Source organism: Myxocyprinus asiaticus, chromosome 4 (genome assembly GCF_019703515.2).
Source record: "Myxocyprinus asiaticus isolate MX2 ecotype Aquarium Trade chromosome 4, UBuf_Myxa_2, whole genome shotgun sequence".
Taxonomy (NCBI): Eukaryota; Metazoa; Chordata; class Actinopteri; order Cypriniformes; family Catostomidae; genus Myxocyprinus; species Myxocyprinus asiaticus.
Genome location: NC_059347.1, coordinates 52,411,877 through 52,426,859, shown reverse-complemented (window position 1 = coordinate 52,426,859; position 14,983 = coordinate 52,411,877). Strand labels below are relative to the sequence as shown.

At 37.3% G+C, this 14,983-nt stretch overlaps 1 protein-coding gene across 1 annotated transcript in view; it reads left to right on the top strand.

Annotated features, from left to right (window-relative positions):
• Positions 1 to 14,791, top strand: part of LOC127439587 (E3 ubiquitin-protein ligase znrf3) — a 110,937-nt gene extending 96,146 nt beyond the window's left edge. Inside the window, exons 3-8 of the mRNA XM_051695768.1 lie at positions 2,854 to 2,928; positions 8,913 to 9,044; positions 9,537 to 9,644; positions 9,918 to 10,085; positions 11,312 to 11,414; positions 11,571 to 14,791. Coding sequence (XP_051551728.1) covers positions 2,854 to 2,928; positions 8,913 to 9,044; positions 9,537 to 9,644; positions 9,918 to 10,085; positions 11,312 to 11,414; positions 11,571 to 13,216 — 2,232 coding nt within the window. The 3' untranslated portion in view covers positions 13,217 to 14,791. The remainder of the gene's footprint in view (positions 1 to 2,853; positions 2,929 to 8,912; positions 9,045 to 9,536; positions 9,645 to 9,917; positions 10,086 to 11,311; positions 11,415 to 11,570) is intronic.
• The last annotated feature ends 192 nt before the right edge of the window (positions 14,792 to 14,983 follow it).

Below are 14,983 nucleotides of genomic sequence, written 5' to 3'. Positions count from 1 at the left end.
TTCACTTTTTTTTCTTCATATACGTACTGCATTACATGTTTTGTTTTATTTTATTTGTAATACTTTACAATAAGGTTATTTGTTTATTAGTTAATATTAGTTGATGCATTCGGTATCATGAACTAACAATGATACCTATATTTGTACAGTATTTATTAATCTAGATTTGTTAATTTATGAAAATTCAGTTGTTCATTTTTAGTTCATGATATTTCATAATGCATTAACTGATGTTAGCATATACAACTTGTAATTAAAAAATAAATAAAAAATTATTAGTAGGCCTATATGCTGAAATAAGTATAAGCACTGTACAAATATTTTTCATTGTTTAGGTTAAATAAATTTAATGAATACAACATAATTTGTAGGGTGTAATCATTTTATTTTAATAAAATGAAATGTAAATTTTAGTTTATCAAAAATGTTAAACATTAGTTTATTTCAATTTTAATGTTTATTTTATTTATTTTTGCCACTTTTTATGTTCATTAGTGTATGTTTTGTGCTTGTTTATAATCAAGTGACGAGCTGTATATCTACTGTACTCAACCAGGTCTTTTTTGACACGAACAAAACAGATGTTTGGAATTTTCTCCCAAAACAGAAGGGTTAATAGTATAAAGGACATATAATGGAAAGGATATCGATAGGAAATAATGGAATAGGGAGGAGGGATTGGATCAGGTCAAAAACTGTGTCTTCCACATGAGACACCATGGCTCAACATGATTAATAAACAATAGAATGTATGCAAGCTGCTGTGCCACAGTTCCGACGAGATTGTCCTTTCTTTTGGGATTCTAATGAACTGTCAGCAGTGAAAATAAGTCAGTATAAATGCTGACAAATGAAATTCATTGTGTCTCTGAAATGTCTCTTTCTGTCGCATTCGCAAGCGTGAACAGAAGTCAGAATTGGAATCGGCCTCATTTTCCTGTGGACTTCAGCGTATCGGATACCATCTCATTTTGACACAACATCTTTGATTTAATAATGAATATTGGCATCTAATTTTTAACCGTGTTCCAAACTGTTTATTACGGGAGATTTGGACATGTGATTTACTATTTATCAAGATCAGCTAACCATCACATCAGCCATTATCTTAGTCTGGTGCACGTCAAAATATAAGATAACAGGATTAAGGGTCTGTTCACACCAAATGCGTCCTTGCGCTAAAAAGAAAGCTAGATGCAGCGCAACCAATAGAGCAGAACGCAGGTGTCTCGAAATGCATTAACAGTACTTGACACAACATATGCAAAACACGATGCTCCTGTGCGAGATGCAGCACAGCGGTCAAAGACATCTATCTAGTGCGTGATTACAAAGGAAAACAATTGAAAAACTGCACGATGGATGCAAAACGGTGTTCGTTGTGAATGGCCACTATATATATTTTTCAAATTTTACTCTACTATAACATATTTCATGCCCTTGTGTAGAGTGAACCTTGCTCTCAAAACGTAGTGTTGTTTTGAGTCAGTTCTTTTCAGTGAATTAGTCAAAACGGTTCACAAATGGGTCTAAATGGTTAATCTGCAAATCAGTCTGAATCAAAATGATTTAAAATCTGTATCCAGTAATCACAAATGCCTGGAAAGTTCATGGAAAAGTAATGGAAATTTAGTGGTCAAAAAGGGTGGGAACCCTGTTCATAGCTGTTTGTCTTCATTGCCTTTTTTTGCATCTCTTGTGATTGCATCTGGTGTGTAAAATTTTGATGGTAAATCGTAAGGGGAAAATACTCCCAAAACACTGTTAAACTGGCATCTTCTGGAGTAGTTACCTAGCTAAAGTGGTAAACGGATCATACCAACCGCAAATTCTTGCTTTACTGCTATTACATTTTGAACTAAACATACTCTTTCATTTTGCCCTTAATTCAGGGCTTAGTTTGAGATAAATCACTTTGGACATAAATGAAGTGTAATAGCGACTGTGGGTACATGCATTGTTTCTTGAACAGTCATTGGCAACGTCTCGGCCATTCACACACTCACAGACATGCAAAAGACATCTCTCATACTACCCAGAATACCTTGGTCTTGGAGTGGTGCCATCCTTTTACTACTCTGATAACAGAATTATAGAGCTGCGCCATTGTCGCTTTGATCTCTTTATTTTCTTTTTCTTTTTTCTTTTTTGTTTCAGCCTGTTCTTTTTCTTTCGCATGAGTGGAGTTGGAACATACCCAGCCGTCATAGTGTAAACAAAATGCGATTCTGGCTAAATGATGATTTCGATCATCCATTCAAAAAAAAGAAAGAAAAGAACTGTAGGATGGCAATGAAACAATAAACAAATGAAGCAGTGATAGCACAACTAAATCCATGTGAACAAAGCTTTGAACCGTAGTTACGTACAGAAAGCCACTCTAATCATCACAAAGTGTCTTAGTAGTTGTGGTTCTACACACATGCACACTGACTCGTGTGAGGTCAGCCATCTAGCTGAAGTCTTGGAGCGACCTCTATTGGTTTGGAGCGAAACGGGATGTTTTTGAACCGAACATTTAACATGGTGTGGAAATATTTACTTAGGCCTCAAGGAAAGACTTACTGCAGCCTGCCTTTAAAAACGGGAAGCTTTCAAATGAATGCAAATCTTTTCATTTAAGAAAGGCTTTGATGTAGAGCCTAATGCTTCTCCCTGCTGATCTGCCCATGTTTTAAGCATTTTGGGTCTGCGGTCTTACAGTTTCTTGTGTTCCGATTTGTGTTGTCTTTTCCCATAAATGCCGTAATTACTTTTATGCTGTGAGGTCTTCAAAGCTCTTTGCTTTTCTTCACTTTTCACATTAAAGGGTTGCTAAATGACCTCTTCTTTTTGTTGTCTTCTGTCTTGCAGGCGAAGAGAGCTGTTCAAAGAGGGGCCACAGCTGTTATATTTGACGTTTCTGAAAATCCAGATGCTATCGATCAGGTGAGTGTTAAGATTGTCAGTAACATTAGCAATATGCCAAATGTCATGATGGCTTTGATTGGATTTGATCCTATTTGGTAATGCATAAATTATAGTACATCAAAAATAGTATGCAAATGGTTTTCTGGTGCATCTGTGTGTGCTTTTGGCTAATATTTTGCAAAGCGCAATATTGCTTGCATTATTACCAGTAAAAGATGCATGCTTTAAAAATCCACTTGAGATAGTATATCATCCCAGACCTTTGGCATACTCTTTTCAACATACTATTATTTTGAGTTTTACTAATTTAACCTCGCATGCATAGTATGCAGAAAGGGATTCTGTATTCTTTTGCTGCCTTGCAAGCATGGTTACTTCCTTCAGGTAATGCAAATCTAATTATAGAGTGTGAATTGTATGTTGACCAGTTCCACTTTATTTTCGTTTTCATAATGGAATCACCAGCGTAGTGCAGCACCTATTCTCCTCCCTGTCTCTGGAAAAGGCTGATTTGTGGAAGTTCTTTTCTTTGTCTGTGCTTCTGAGAAAGACCAAGGGTCTTTTTTCCACTCCCGTCCCTTTCACTGTGGTATTTTTCTCTACCTTGCCAGGCCCAGACTTGCTTGTCTTTTTTCCCCTCTGCCTCGTTCAGTTGTAAATGGTGTACAGACGAGATAAAAGAGCTTCTGTGTAGACCACATGAAAGGAGTCAGTGCAGTGCAGTGCATTCCAGTACCAGCACCTCTGTCCAGACTCATTCGGCTTCCTCAGCCGCACAGATTACAGTTTAAAGCCTCAAGGCTTTGGGGAGGATAAGGAGAGAGTTTTAATCACGGGTTTGAAGCATTAAGAGAAAAGCTTTCATCATCACCTGTTAGATCCTACTCTAGGTCCTAACCTAGTTCTCTCCGTATTCATTTTCTTTCTCTTGGTATGTTTTTTTTTTTTTTTTTTCAGTAGTGAGCACATGTACGTTGCGAAGACCTCAGATAGTATGTGGCTTGAGTATAAGTGCGCCATTACTTTTCTAAGTGATCTAACTTCTGGGTGAAAAAGCAGTTGAAAACAATCACATAGACTTGAACTGAAAAGGGACTCCACACATATCTAGGGATCAGAAGATCTTCATCTAGCATCCAAGCCGCTCGGACAAGCACCCCATACATTTTCTTCACAAAATGTCAAAACCGGTTTAAAGTGTCATATTTGTATACAAAAATCTCATAAACATCGCAAAGAGAACAGATTTTTAAGTTTTTATTATTATTATTAATTTTTTTTATTGAAGTGAACATCTCATTTTTACCAAATCTTGAATCACAGAGTGTGTTTACATGTACGGTCTTACGCCAATTATGTTTAATAAGACGACAACACGTGGTCATATAAACGCAATAAATGATGTTCCTTAATCGGTGTCACAAACAGCTTATGAAAAAACTGATCGACACGGGTAGATTTTTGCCTATAACGCCGATGTGGCATATCATGTAAACACCTTAACCAGCGTTCTTACCGGCTTATCCAACGTGTGCACGTGTTGTGTGCATGCCTCTTCACAGTTTGACGTCAAAAGCAGAGAATAACACGATTATTTCAAATGTCATGCCAACATGGATTTCTTACTTTGTCAGATTTTTTTAAATAAGCGGATTTTTGGGAGTAATCAACATATTGGTGTGCATGTAAACACGCTCACTGTTTATTCTGTGGTAGAAATAAACAGTGGTGAGGTTGACATTTTAAACATTTCTTAAAAAAAATAAAAAATAAATAAATAAAACCAAATTGGTTGTGGTGGGAATGAACTTGAAAGCTATTTGTATAAAATGTATGTAAATCATTTTCACGCTATAAATACTAAAATGGTTTGTTTTTTTTCACTCTGTTTGTGTTTTAAAAATGCAATTAATGTTTTTAAAATATTTATTTCATATTTTAAGATTGAAAGTCTAGATCTGGGACATGGTTCAATCAACACAATATTAAAAACAATTAAAAAAAATATTTATTTATTTAAATAATTTTCACACTTTACAATATTAACATAGCTTTAAGAATGTGATTAATAATATATAATGTAATATTCTTTTTAATGATATAGTATTGCTTTTTTAATACTATAATGTAATTCATATTTTAAGATTGAAAATCTGGGACAAGGGTCTTTTTTTACAGTCCAAACATTTAGAAAGTATGGACTGTGTGACCTTCATATATATATATATATATATATATATATATATATATATATATATATATATATATATATATATATATATATATATATATATATATATATATATATAAAACTTTACAGTAAGGTTCCATTTGTAAACCATTAGTTAGCAACATTAGTTAACATGAACTAATAATGTACAATACTTAAGCATTTATTAATCTTAATGTTAATTTCAACATATACTAATACATTTTTGATATCAAAAGTTGTATTTGTTAACATTAGTTAATGCATTATAAACTAACAATGAACAATTGTTTTTATTTTTTTAATTTTAACAATTGTCAATATATTGTTCATTGTTTGTTCATGATACCTAATGCATTAATGTTAATGAATGGAACCTTATTGTAAAGTGTTACCAAAAAGGTAAAATCTGTTAGTTTAAATACCAACCCCTGAGCACAAATGTGCTGTAGTTGATGAGACATCCAAGTATGTATAGTGAAGAGACATGGCGAAGCCCTCGTTTGAAATAGGAGGCTTTCCTTGAGTCTGTGAATCTTTTCCTGAATGAAAACCCAACAGACCCGAAAAATAAGAGGGGGAAAAACTCTTAAATAACTATCTTTCAACTTCCCATATTTCACATGGGAGACATGACGACAGAGGGAGAAATAGAGGCTTGAATGTCCCTGGTATTTCCCTCAGGTTTTTCAAATTACAGACTGGAGCTGCAGTCTGAGGGAGCTACAAGGCTAAATCGAGCATCCACATTTGCAACATGCAATTGGTTTACTACTACTTTCCTCTTCTATACAGAAAAAAAGCCCCAACCACAATTTCCATGTCTGGACTCTATAGGTCGCTTTTTCACATGGGTGTATGTTGCCGTGGAGCGCTTTTTCCCTGGCAACAGAGTCCATGTTGATTTGGCAGATTGAATAATGATTGGAAATGCTATTCATTCAAATAATTACATATATTTATCGTTGTGCCATGCCCCACTCTTTTGTGAGTTTCTACACTGCAAAAAATTTTATATATATATATATATATATATATATATATATATATATATATATATATATATATTAGTTGAAGTCAAAAGTTTACATACACTTAGGTTGAAGTCATTCAAAATAAAAAATTTTAAGCACTCCACAGATTTCATATTAGCAAACTATAGCTTTGGCAAGTCGTTTAGGACATCTATTTTGTGCATGACACGAGTAATTTTTCCAACAATTGTTTACAGACTGATTGTTTCACTTTTAATTGACTATATTAAAATTCCAGTGGGTCAGAAGTTTACATACACTAAGTTAACTGTGCCTTTAAGCAGCTTGGAAAATTCCAGAAAATGTCAAGACTTTAGGCAGTTAGCCAATTAGCTTCTGATAGGCTGCGGATATATTTTAAGGCCTACCTTCAAAATCAGTGCCTCTTTGCTTGACATCATGGGAAAATCAAAAGAAATCAGCCAAGACCTCAGAAAAAAAAAAATTGTGGACCTCCACAAGTCTGGTTCATCCTTGGGAGCAATTTCTAAATGCCTGAAGGTACCACGTTCATCTGTACAAACAATAGTACCCAAGTATAAACACCATGGGACCACGCAGCCATCATACTGCTCAGGAAGGGGACTCTTTCTGTCTCCTAGAGATGCGAAAAGTAAAAATCAATCCCAGAACAACAGCAAAGGACCTTGTGAAGATGCTGGAGGAAACAGGAAGACAAGTATCTATATCCACAGTAAAAACAAGTCATATAGAGACATAACCAGAAAGGCTGCTCAGCAAGGAAGAAGCCACTGCTCCAAAACCACCATAAAAAGCCAGACTACAGTTTGCAAGTGCACGTGGGGACAAAGATCTTACATTTTGGAGAAATGTCCCCTGGTCTGATGAAACAAAAATTTTACTGTTTGGCCATAATGACCATCGTTATGGTTCAAGGAAAAAGGGTGAGCATGGGGGTGGCAGCATCATGTTGTGGGGGTGCTTTGCTGCAGGAGGGTCTTGTGCACTTCACAAAATAGGTGGCATAGGTGAAGCAACATCTCAAGACATCAGCCAGGAAGTTAAAGCTCTGTCGCAAATAGTCTTCCAAATGGACAGTGACCCCAAGCATACTTCCAAAGTTGTGGTAAAATGGCTTAAGGACAGCAAAGTCAAGGTATTGGTGTGCCATCACAAAGCCCTGACCTCAATCCAATAGGACATTTGTGGGCAGAACTGAAAAAGCATGTGCGAGCAAGGAGGCCTACAAACCTGACTCCGTTACACCAGTTCTGTCTGGAGGAATGGGCCACAATTCCAGCAACTTATTGTGAGAAACTTGTGGATGGCTACCCAAAATGTTTGACACAAGTTAAACAATTTAAAGGTAATGCTACCAAATACTAACAAATTTTATGTAACCTTCTGACCCACTGGGAATGTGATGAAAGAAATAAAAGCTGACATAAATAATTCTCTCTACTATTATTGTGACATTTCACATTCTTAAAATAGTGATCCTAACTGACCTAAGACAGGGAATGTCTATGATTAAATGTCAGGAATTATGAAAAACTGAGTTTAAATGTATTTGGCTAATGTGAATGTGTATTTCCTCCCAACATAACAATGGTCATTATGGCCAAACGGTAACATTTTTGTTTCAATAGACCAGAGGACATTTTTCCAAAAAGTAAGATCTTTGTCCCCATGTGCACTTGCAAACTGTAGTCTGGCTTTTTTTGGCGGTTTTGGAGCAGTGGCTTCTTCCTTGCTGAGCAGCCTTTCAGGTTATGTTGATATAGGACTCGTTTTACTGTGGATATAGATACTTGTCAACCTGTTTCCTCCAGCATCTTCTTAAGGTCCTTTGCTGTTGTTCTGGGATTGATTTGCACTTTTCGCACCAAACTACATTCATTTCTAGGAGACAGAATGTGTCCCCTTCCTGAGCAATATGATGGCTGTGTGGTCCCATGGTGTTTATATTTGGGTACTATTGTTTGTAAAGATGAACGTGGTTCAGGCATTTGTAGCTTGCTCCCAAGGATGAACCAGACTTGTGGAGGTCCACAATTTTTTTTTCTGAGGTCTTGGCTGATTCTTTTGATTTTCCCATGATGTCAAGCAAAGAGGCAAGGAGTTTGAAGCTAGGCCTTAAAATATATCCACAGGTACACCTCCAATTAGCCTATCAGAAGCTAATTGGCTAATTGCCTAAAGACTTGACATCATTTTCTGGAATTTTTCAAGCTGCTTAAAGGCACAGTTAACTTGTGTGTAAACTTCTGATCTGCTTAATTATGATATAGTAAATTTAAAGTGAAACAATCTGTCTGTAAAAAATTGTTGGAAAAATTCATGCACAAAGTAGATGTCCTAAACAACTTGCCAAAACTATAGTTTGCTAATATGAAATCTGTGGAGTGGTTAAAAAATGAGTTTTAATGACTTCAACCTAAGTGTATGTAAACTTCTGATTTTAACTGTATATGTACTGTATATGTGTGCATATATATACATATATATAATATATATATATATATATATATATATTATATATATGTATGTATGTATATATATTTATGTGTGTGTGTGATGATAAATTACATCTCAAGCAATTTTGCTTATCTTGTTTTAAAGATGTTTAGATATTTTTAATGGAAAACGGGACAAAAAAAACTGATTAAGAAACATATTTTATCTTGGTGACTGTATCATTTAATTGTTAGGCATGGCCTGGCACGTCAGCATGAAATATCATTTCTCTTAAGGTTTTCTTTGTTTTCCTTTCTATTTACCGACATTCATTCTTTCAGCTGAACCAGGTTTCGGAGGACCCTCTAAAGAGGCCAGTGGTCTTTGTCAAAGGAGCAGATGCAGTTAAACTGATGAACATTGTCAACAAGCAGAAAGTAGCACGTGCCAGAATTCAACATCGGCCACCAAGGGTGAGGGTTCACACGGAGTTTGTCAACATGCTCATAACATGCATTGAAACATACGTAAGATTATGCATTGTGTACATATACATTTATACAGTACAATCACATAAACATGACATTTTTCATTCCCAACTTAGAGCCATGATGAAAAGAACTGCCATTTGATTTTATAGCAACACTTTGTCCCATAAGTACTGTACATGAACATACTAAGATTACATAACAGGTCATTTTGCAGAATATAGATAGATCTTCAAGTATGACATCTGCAGTCTCTCAATATGCATGATTGTTTTTGCGCTGAAATACCACAATGGGAGCACATCACAGACAGTAGAGTGTAATAAACAATGTACAGAATAAACAATATATAAAAGCGCACAGTATACGTAATGCACAATACACATAATATATGCTTAATAAACATTTACAAATAGTGCAGAGTACCTAAGAGTACATTTTATTGAGCTGTTGTTTACCTGCCTTTGTATGCTGCAGCCAACAGAGTATTTTGACATGGGAATCTTCCTGGCATTCTTTGTTGTGGTGTCCCTGGTCTGCCTCATCCTCCTCATCAAGATAAAGCTCAAGCAAAGACGCAGCCAGGTGAGGTTACATATAACAGTTTGACATGGGTTCTGTTACAGTTAACAGTGCAATTTCAAATGGGTTCCATTACATTGTAACAGTGCAGTTTGAGCTTCAAGTGTTGACCTTATTTTATCACACATGTTGGTTCATTCTCAAAGAGGTATTCGGTTACATGTGGACTTTCAATTAAAGTTTTTTCGCTTATTTCATGCCATCCTCCTGACTTTGTCTGTCTTCATCCATCCATCCATCTCTTCTTCTGTCCATAATTTGTTCTCCACCTGTCAGAGTTCCATGAACCGGATGGCCATTCAGGCCCTGGAGAAGATGGAAACACGCAAGTTCAAGGCTAAGGTCAAAGGTCAGCGTGAGCCCAGCTGTGGGGCATCAGACTCACTGAGCAGCAGTTCCAAATCAGACTGTGCCATCTGCCTTGAGAAATACATTGACGGAGAGGTAAAATCCTTCAGAAATATGCAAAAGGTTACCTGTGCCATTAGCAAAGAAGCCGATTTAAAAAAAAAAAAAAAAAAGAAAAAGCATTGCATATTACCCAAACAATCAATCTCATTCAGACATCTACTTTTTCTTTAAATGGGTAAATTCATTTGACATGTAAATTTTTAAATCTATTCCAAAACCAAATGACAGACTAACAGACCAGAGGAGATATACCAAACCACTACTTCAAAACCTTGGAAAATGAGTCATGCTTTCTAGTTTATTTATTTTGGTTGATTGAACTTCTCAACTGAAGTTATTGATATTTTTTTTTTTTTTTTTACTAGATTCTACTATAAACCCTATGCCGGCAAATGTCTTTTTCTTGGCCTCCTTGTTCTACTTTTGTCTCAAAGTACTTGAAGACGAATACTGGTGCCATTGGGTTCAGTTTTTTGTTTTATTCGCCTTTTGCGGTTATGTGTCATGGTAAAAAAAAAAAGCACACAACAAAGAAATCAAGGCGTCTGGGAAGCACAGAGGAAGTGGCAATATAAAAGGCTCAATGGCATCAAAGGATTTTTTCTGTGATGAAGAAAAGCAACAAAAGCAGGGCGGAAAGGCTGAGGGAAGGGGGATGAGTCATACTTGGGGACAGAGAATTACTTCTGTGAGTAAGATCTGTGAACTTGGTTGTTGCGAATGAATGCAGAGGAGTCCAATATGTCTTGATGGGTTTTGAGATTTGGTGACACTATGTCTTCGAAGCGATAAAGGAATTTTGAATTATTCTCTGTTGAAATCTATAGTTGTTTATAATTGTACACCCAATAAGTTTGCCGTGATCCAGTGTTCCAATTTTTCTGAAATCTGCAAAGCCTGCAAAAAGACAGATTCTTACTGGGCCTGATTTATACCCCATAAGCATTGGTTTCTGGACAGTTTTTAGTGCCCTAAAATGCACTGACATGCTGAAACTGTGGCGCCATCTACAGTTTACTTACATGCTTAAACATTGCATGGCGAATGATGATGTTTATGTTTTTTGTCAACTAAAGCATATACCATTTGTGAACACCTCCATGAAGGTAAAACACTGAATTAAAAAAGGCAGTTATCTTAATATTCTTGCGCTTACAAAATCTAAGGATGTTAAGGAATATCTCTGCAATAACTGGAAAGCCAGCATAATGTTAAGGAGGATCTGTTGACTTCTCCAATCTTCTGTTCCACACATACAGGAGTTGAGGGTGATCCCATGTGCACACCGCTTCCATAAGAAATGTGTGGACCCTTGGCTACTGCAGCACCACACCTGTCCACACTGCAGGCACAACATCATTGGTGAGCATCAGAAGATAATTCTACAGTCAGCCAAATGATAATACTACCTATACCTCCTATTGCTAAAATTTAGATTCGTAGTTCGTTTAAGGTCTTTAAACTCAGCGCTCTTGATATAGGTAATTTCTTACCTGTGTATTTTGGTTTTCCATACAGAGCAAAAAAAGGGAAACCCTGGCGCTGTTTGCCTTGATCCAGGTAACCCAGTCCACAACCGCCAACAGAGAGTCGTCCTCCCTGTTCATTATCCAGGAAGGGTGCACCGAGCTGGCCAAGTGACAGCCTACCCTACACGCACCAGCATGGACCCCCATGGCAACCCTATCACTGTTCTTACAGTGGACCAGCGTCCTGAGCAGGGCCTTTATCCTTCCCAATCTTCCTTTATACGGGGTTTCCCAGCTCTCCACCTGGACCATACTCTAAACCCTCACCATTGTGGCCTGGAGCATCGCGCCCCTGGCTACCCACAAACCCATACTTTTAAACGGCCAAAATTCCATGGACGCAACTTTTCTCGTACCGCCTGCTTTTCCCAGTATGAGACCATGTACCAGCATTACTATTTTCAAGGCTTGACCTTTCCTCAGCCCGAAGGCCAGCCTGGTAATGGGCTCCACAAAGGACACAATCGACCCTTCCAGCCAGGACTCTTGTATCCTACTGTTGTGCACATGGCACCGGCTTCCTCTTCCCGACTTGGGGACTCAGGAAGCACCTCAGGACTTAGTTGTTACCACGGGCACCGCTCTGTGTGTAGCGGTTACCTTGCGGACTGTCCTGGAAGCGACAGCAGCAGCAGCTCGGGTCAGTGTCACTGCTCCTCAAGCGACTCCATGTTGGATTGTACGGAAGTCAGCAACCAGGGCGTCTATGGCAGCTGCTCGACGTTCCGTAGTTCGTTAAGCAGTGATTACGATCCTTATGTGTACCGCAGTAAGAGTCCTTGTCGGGTATCTGCAGGGGAGGCTGGGACAGTGTTTCCTGCCACAGCTCCAGCTGATGACACTTCAGCCCCAGTATCAGGGATGATGGACTGCCTACAGCCTGGAGCTTGTTACAGTTCTGGGGACCAGCTGTCCAACTGCAGCCAGGAGCCCAACTGTAGTAGCCACTTCTCAGTGGAAACCAGGGAACTCACTAGCACTACCTCAGCTGGGCCCATAGAGGGCACTGCAGCAGAACGGAAGCATTGCGGAGAGCAAGGAGTGGCTTGCAACTGCTGTTTCGAGGTACCTAAATTAAATTTGGAACTGAAAGGGCTGGAGGGAGAAGACAGTGGACATTGTAGATGGGGTGCAGAATCTCAAGCAGTTGCTTCCGCTCAGAACTTTTACAGCGTTAGCTTCGAGCAGCTACCGTCTCCAGATCATGTTGGCTGTGATGGACTTCCATGCTGCTTCTACACAGAGATGACTGTACACCGTGGAAGTGCTAGTCATTACGCTGAAGACTGTTCTGTTAACGTACAGTATGCCCCAACAGACACTGATGGCTGCATGGGACAGGGTTGCTGTGAACATGCTCAGCGAATACCCATTATTCCTGAGGATACAGACTGTGAATTAGGCTTAGGTCCAGAACCACAAATGAGTTTTCTCCCTCCTAAACTTACCATAGAGAGGGAGGAGAGGACTTCTGAGGAGACTTGTGACTTATTTTTCACCTCAGGACATTGTAGTGGTCAAATTTATTCGCAGCTGCCTGATGAAGAGGCAAGAGCACTATTTCCCTCCAAGTGTAATGGTGTGCCTGAAACACATGAGGGTAGCAAAGCATCTTTTGATGGGTCAGGACTCTGATAGTGAGCCCTGACACACAGCACAGGCTCTTGAAAATCATTACATTTTTATACTTTTAATAGTTGTGTCGTCAAAACTCTGGAGTGTACTGGGTTTGAGTTTCAAATCGAGATTTTACTATTTTGCTTTGCCGTGGTGATCTTGTTCATTCCTGTGGCCTTCAGAATCGGTCACATCATCACAATGGTTGCAGAAGAAATAGGAGGCAAAAGTACATAGCTATTCTTTTTACATGCTTCCACATGCTACACAAAGTCAGAAATGTGAGTCAAACTTAGAGAGCGGAGCATCATTATATGCATGCTTCTCTCTTGATCAGACTAGGACCAGGGAAACATTTGTAAATTACTAATTTTTGAATTATGAAAATTTAGATTTTGCTTGAGTTCCACATTATTAACTAAGATGATTTTAATGCTTTTTTACACTTATTTCATTCAGAATTGCTTGCGAGGACTATGAAATCATACGGCATGTATGTACATCTCAATCAACTATATCGTTGAGAAATAAAAACCAAAACTGAACATTTCAAGAACATACAGAGGGAGTGCACATCAGGTGCAAAGGTAATTTCTTACTGAAAACGTAACTAGGTGTACATCGCTCTTGAAAATGTACATCTTTCTCTTCCTCTCTCAGGGCCTTTATCTTTTTAGTACAGAAACAGACCAAGACAAAAAGCTTTTGTTCATTTTTTGTTTTGCTTATATAATCCATATTATCAATGGAGACTACTGAGCTGCATGTGCATCACACCAAAGTTTAGTTTGTCTCCAGGGTACAGCCCAACACCGCTGGTAGAATCAGAACTGGACTACTCAAGTGTTAGAGGTACAGAACTTGTAGCATTTGACCCTGATAAGTTATTTTATAACTTTTGTTTTTAATACAAGCTAACAGTTTTGTCAGAAAGACACCAAAGTATAATGGTTTAAAGAGATTGCAATGCAGTGGTTATATATATACACACACACACACACACACACACACAGTATATATCAAATGCTGACGCATACATAATTACCTTAAATAATTACATACTATACACTTGCACTCATGCTTTTACAAATATACACCATCATATCATCATGCCTTTCTGTTTTAACAGAGTATTTTATACTGTTTCTATGAAATGTACGCATACAACTTACACAGGCGGTCATTTAAAGTAACTTTTTATTTATACATAGACTAAACAGTGCCGTAACACGAGAATCTTGCCTTGCATAGAGATATCTACTGCAAATATAGCATTTGTTTTTTTTTCTGGTTACATAAGTCACTATTTAATATTTCGTATTGCTTGTAGCACTTAAGATTGTATAAAAGAAAATGTGTACAAAAATTAATATTTTTAAAAAAATTTAAAAGATAATTATTTTCTCCATTACCATTTTACAAATGTTAAAGGTTAGAGCTTGATCTGTGTATATTTCTGTATCTGTATAGCAGCACATTTCATAAATGGAAATATGTTCTCTGAATATTTATTGACTAATATATTTATCTCCAAGCCATGTCTTATGTTCAGAGTGTCTGTGTAATTATTTTTTTTTTTTTTTTTGTGGAGATCACTAATAAGAGACTTTGTAAATACATGGTAATTGCACACAAGACGATTAAATATTCTCTGACCAAAAACTGATTTTAAAATTTTAGTACAGTTTTGTAACTGTGTACAAAGATCTTAAAATGATGGTGTTATTAAACACATTTGAGTGTTTCATGTTCACAAGCACAACACATCACAAATATTTTTCATCT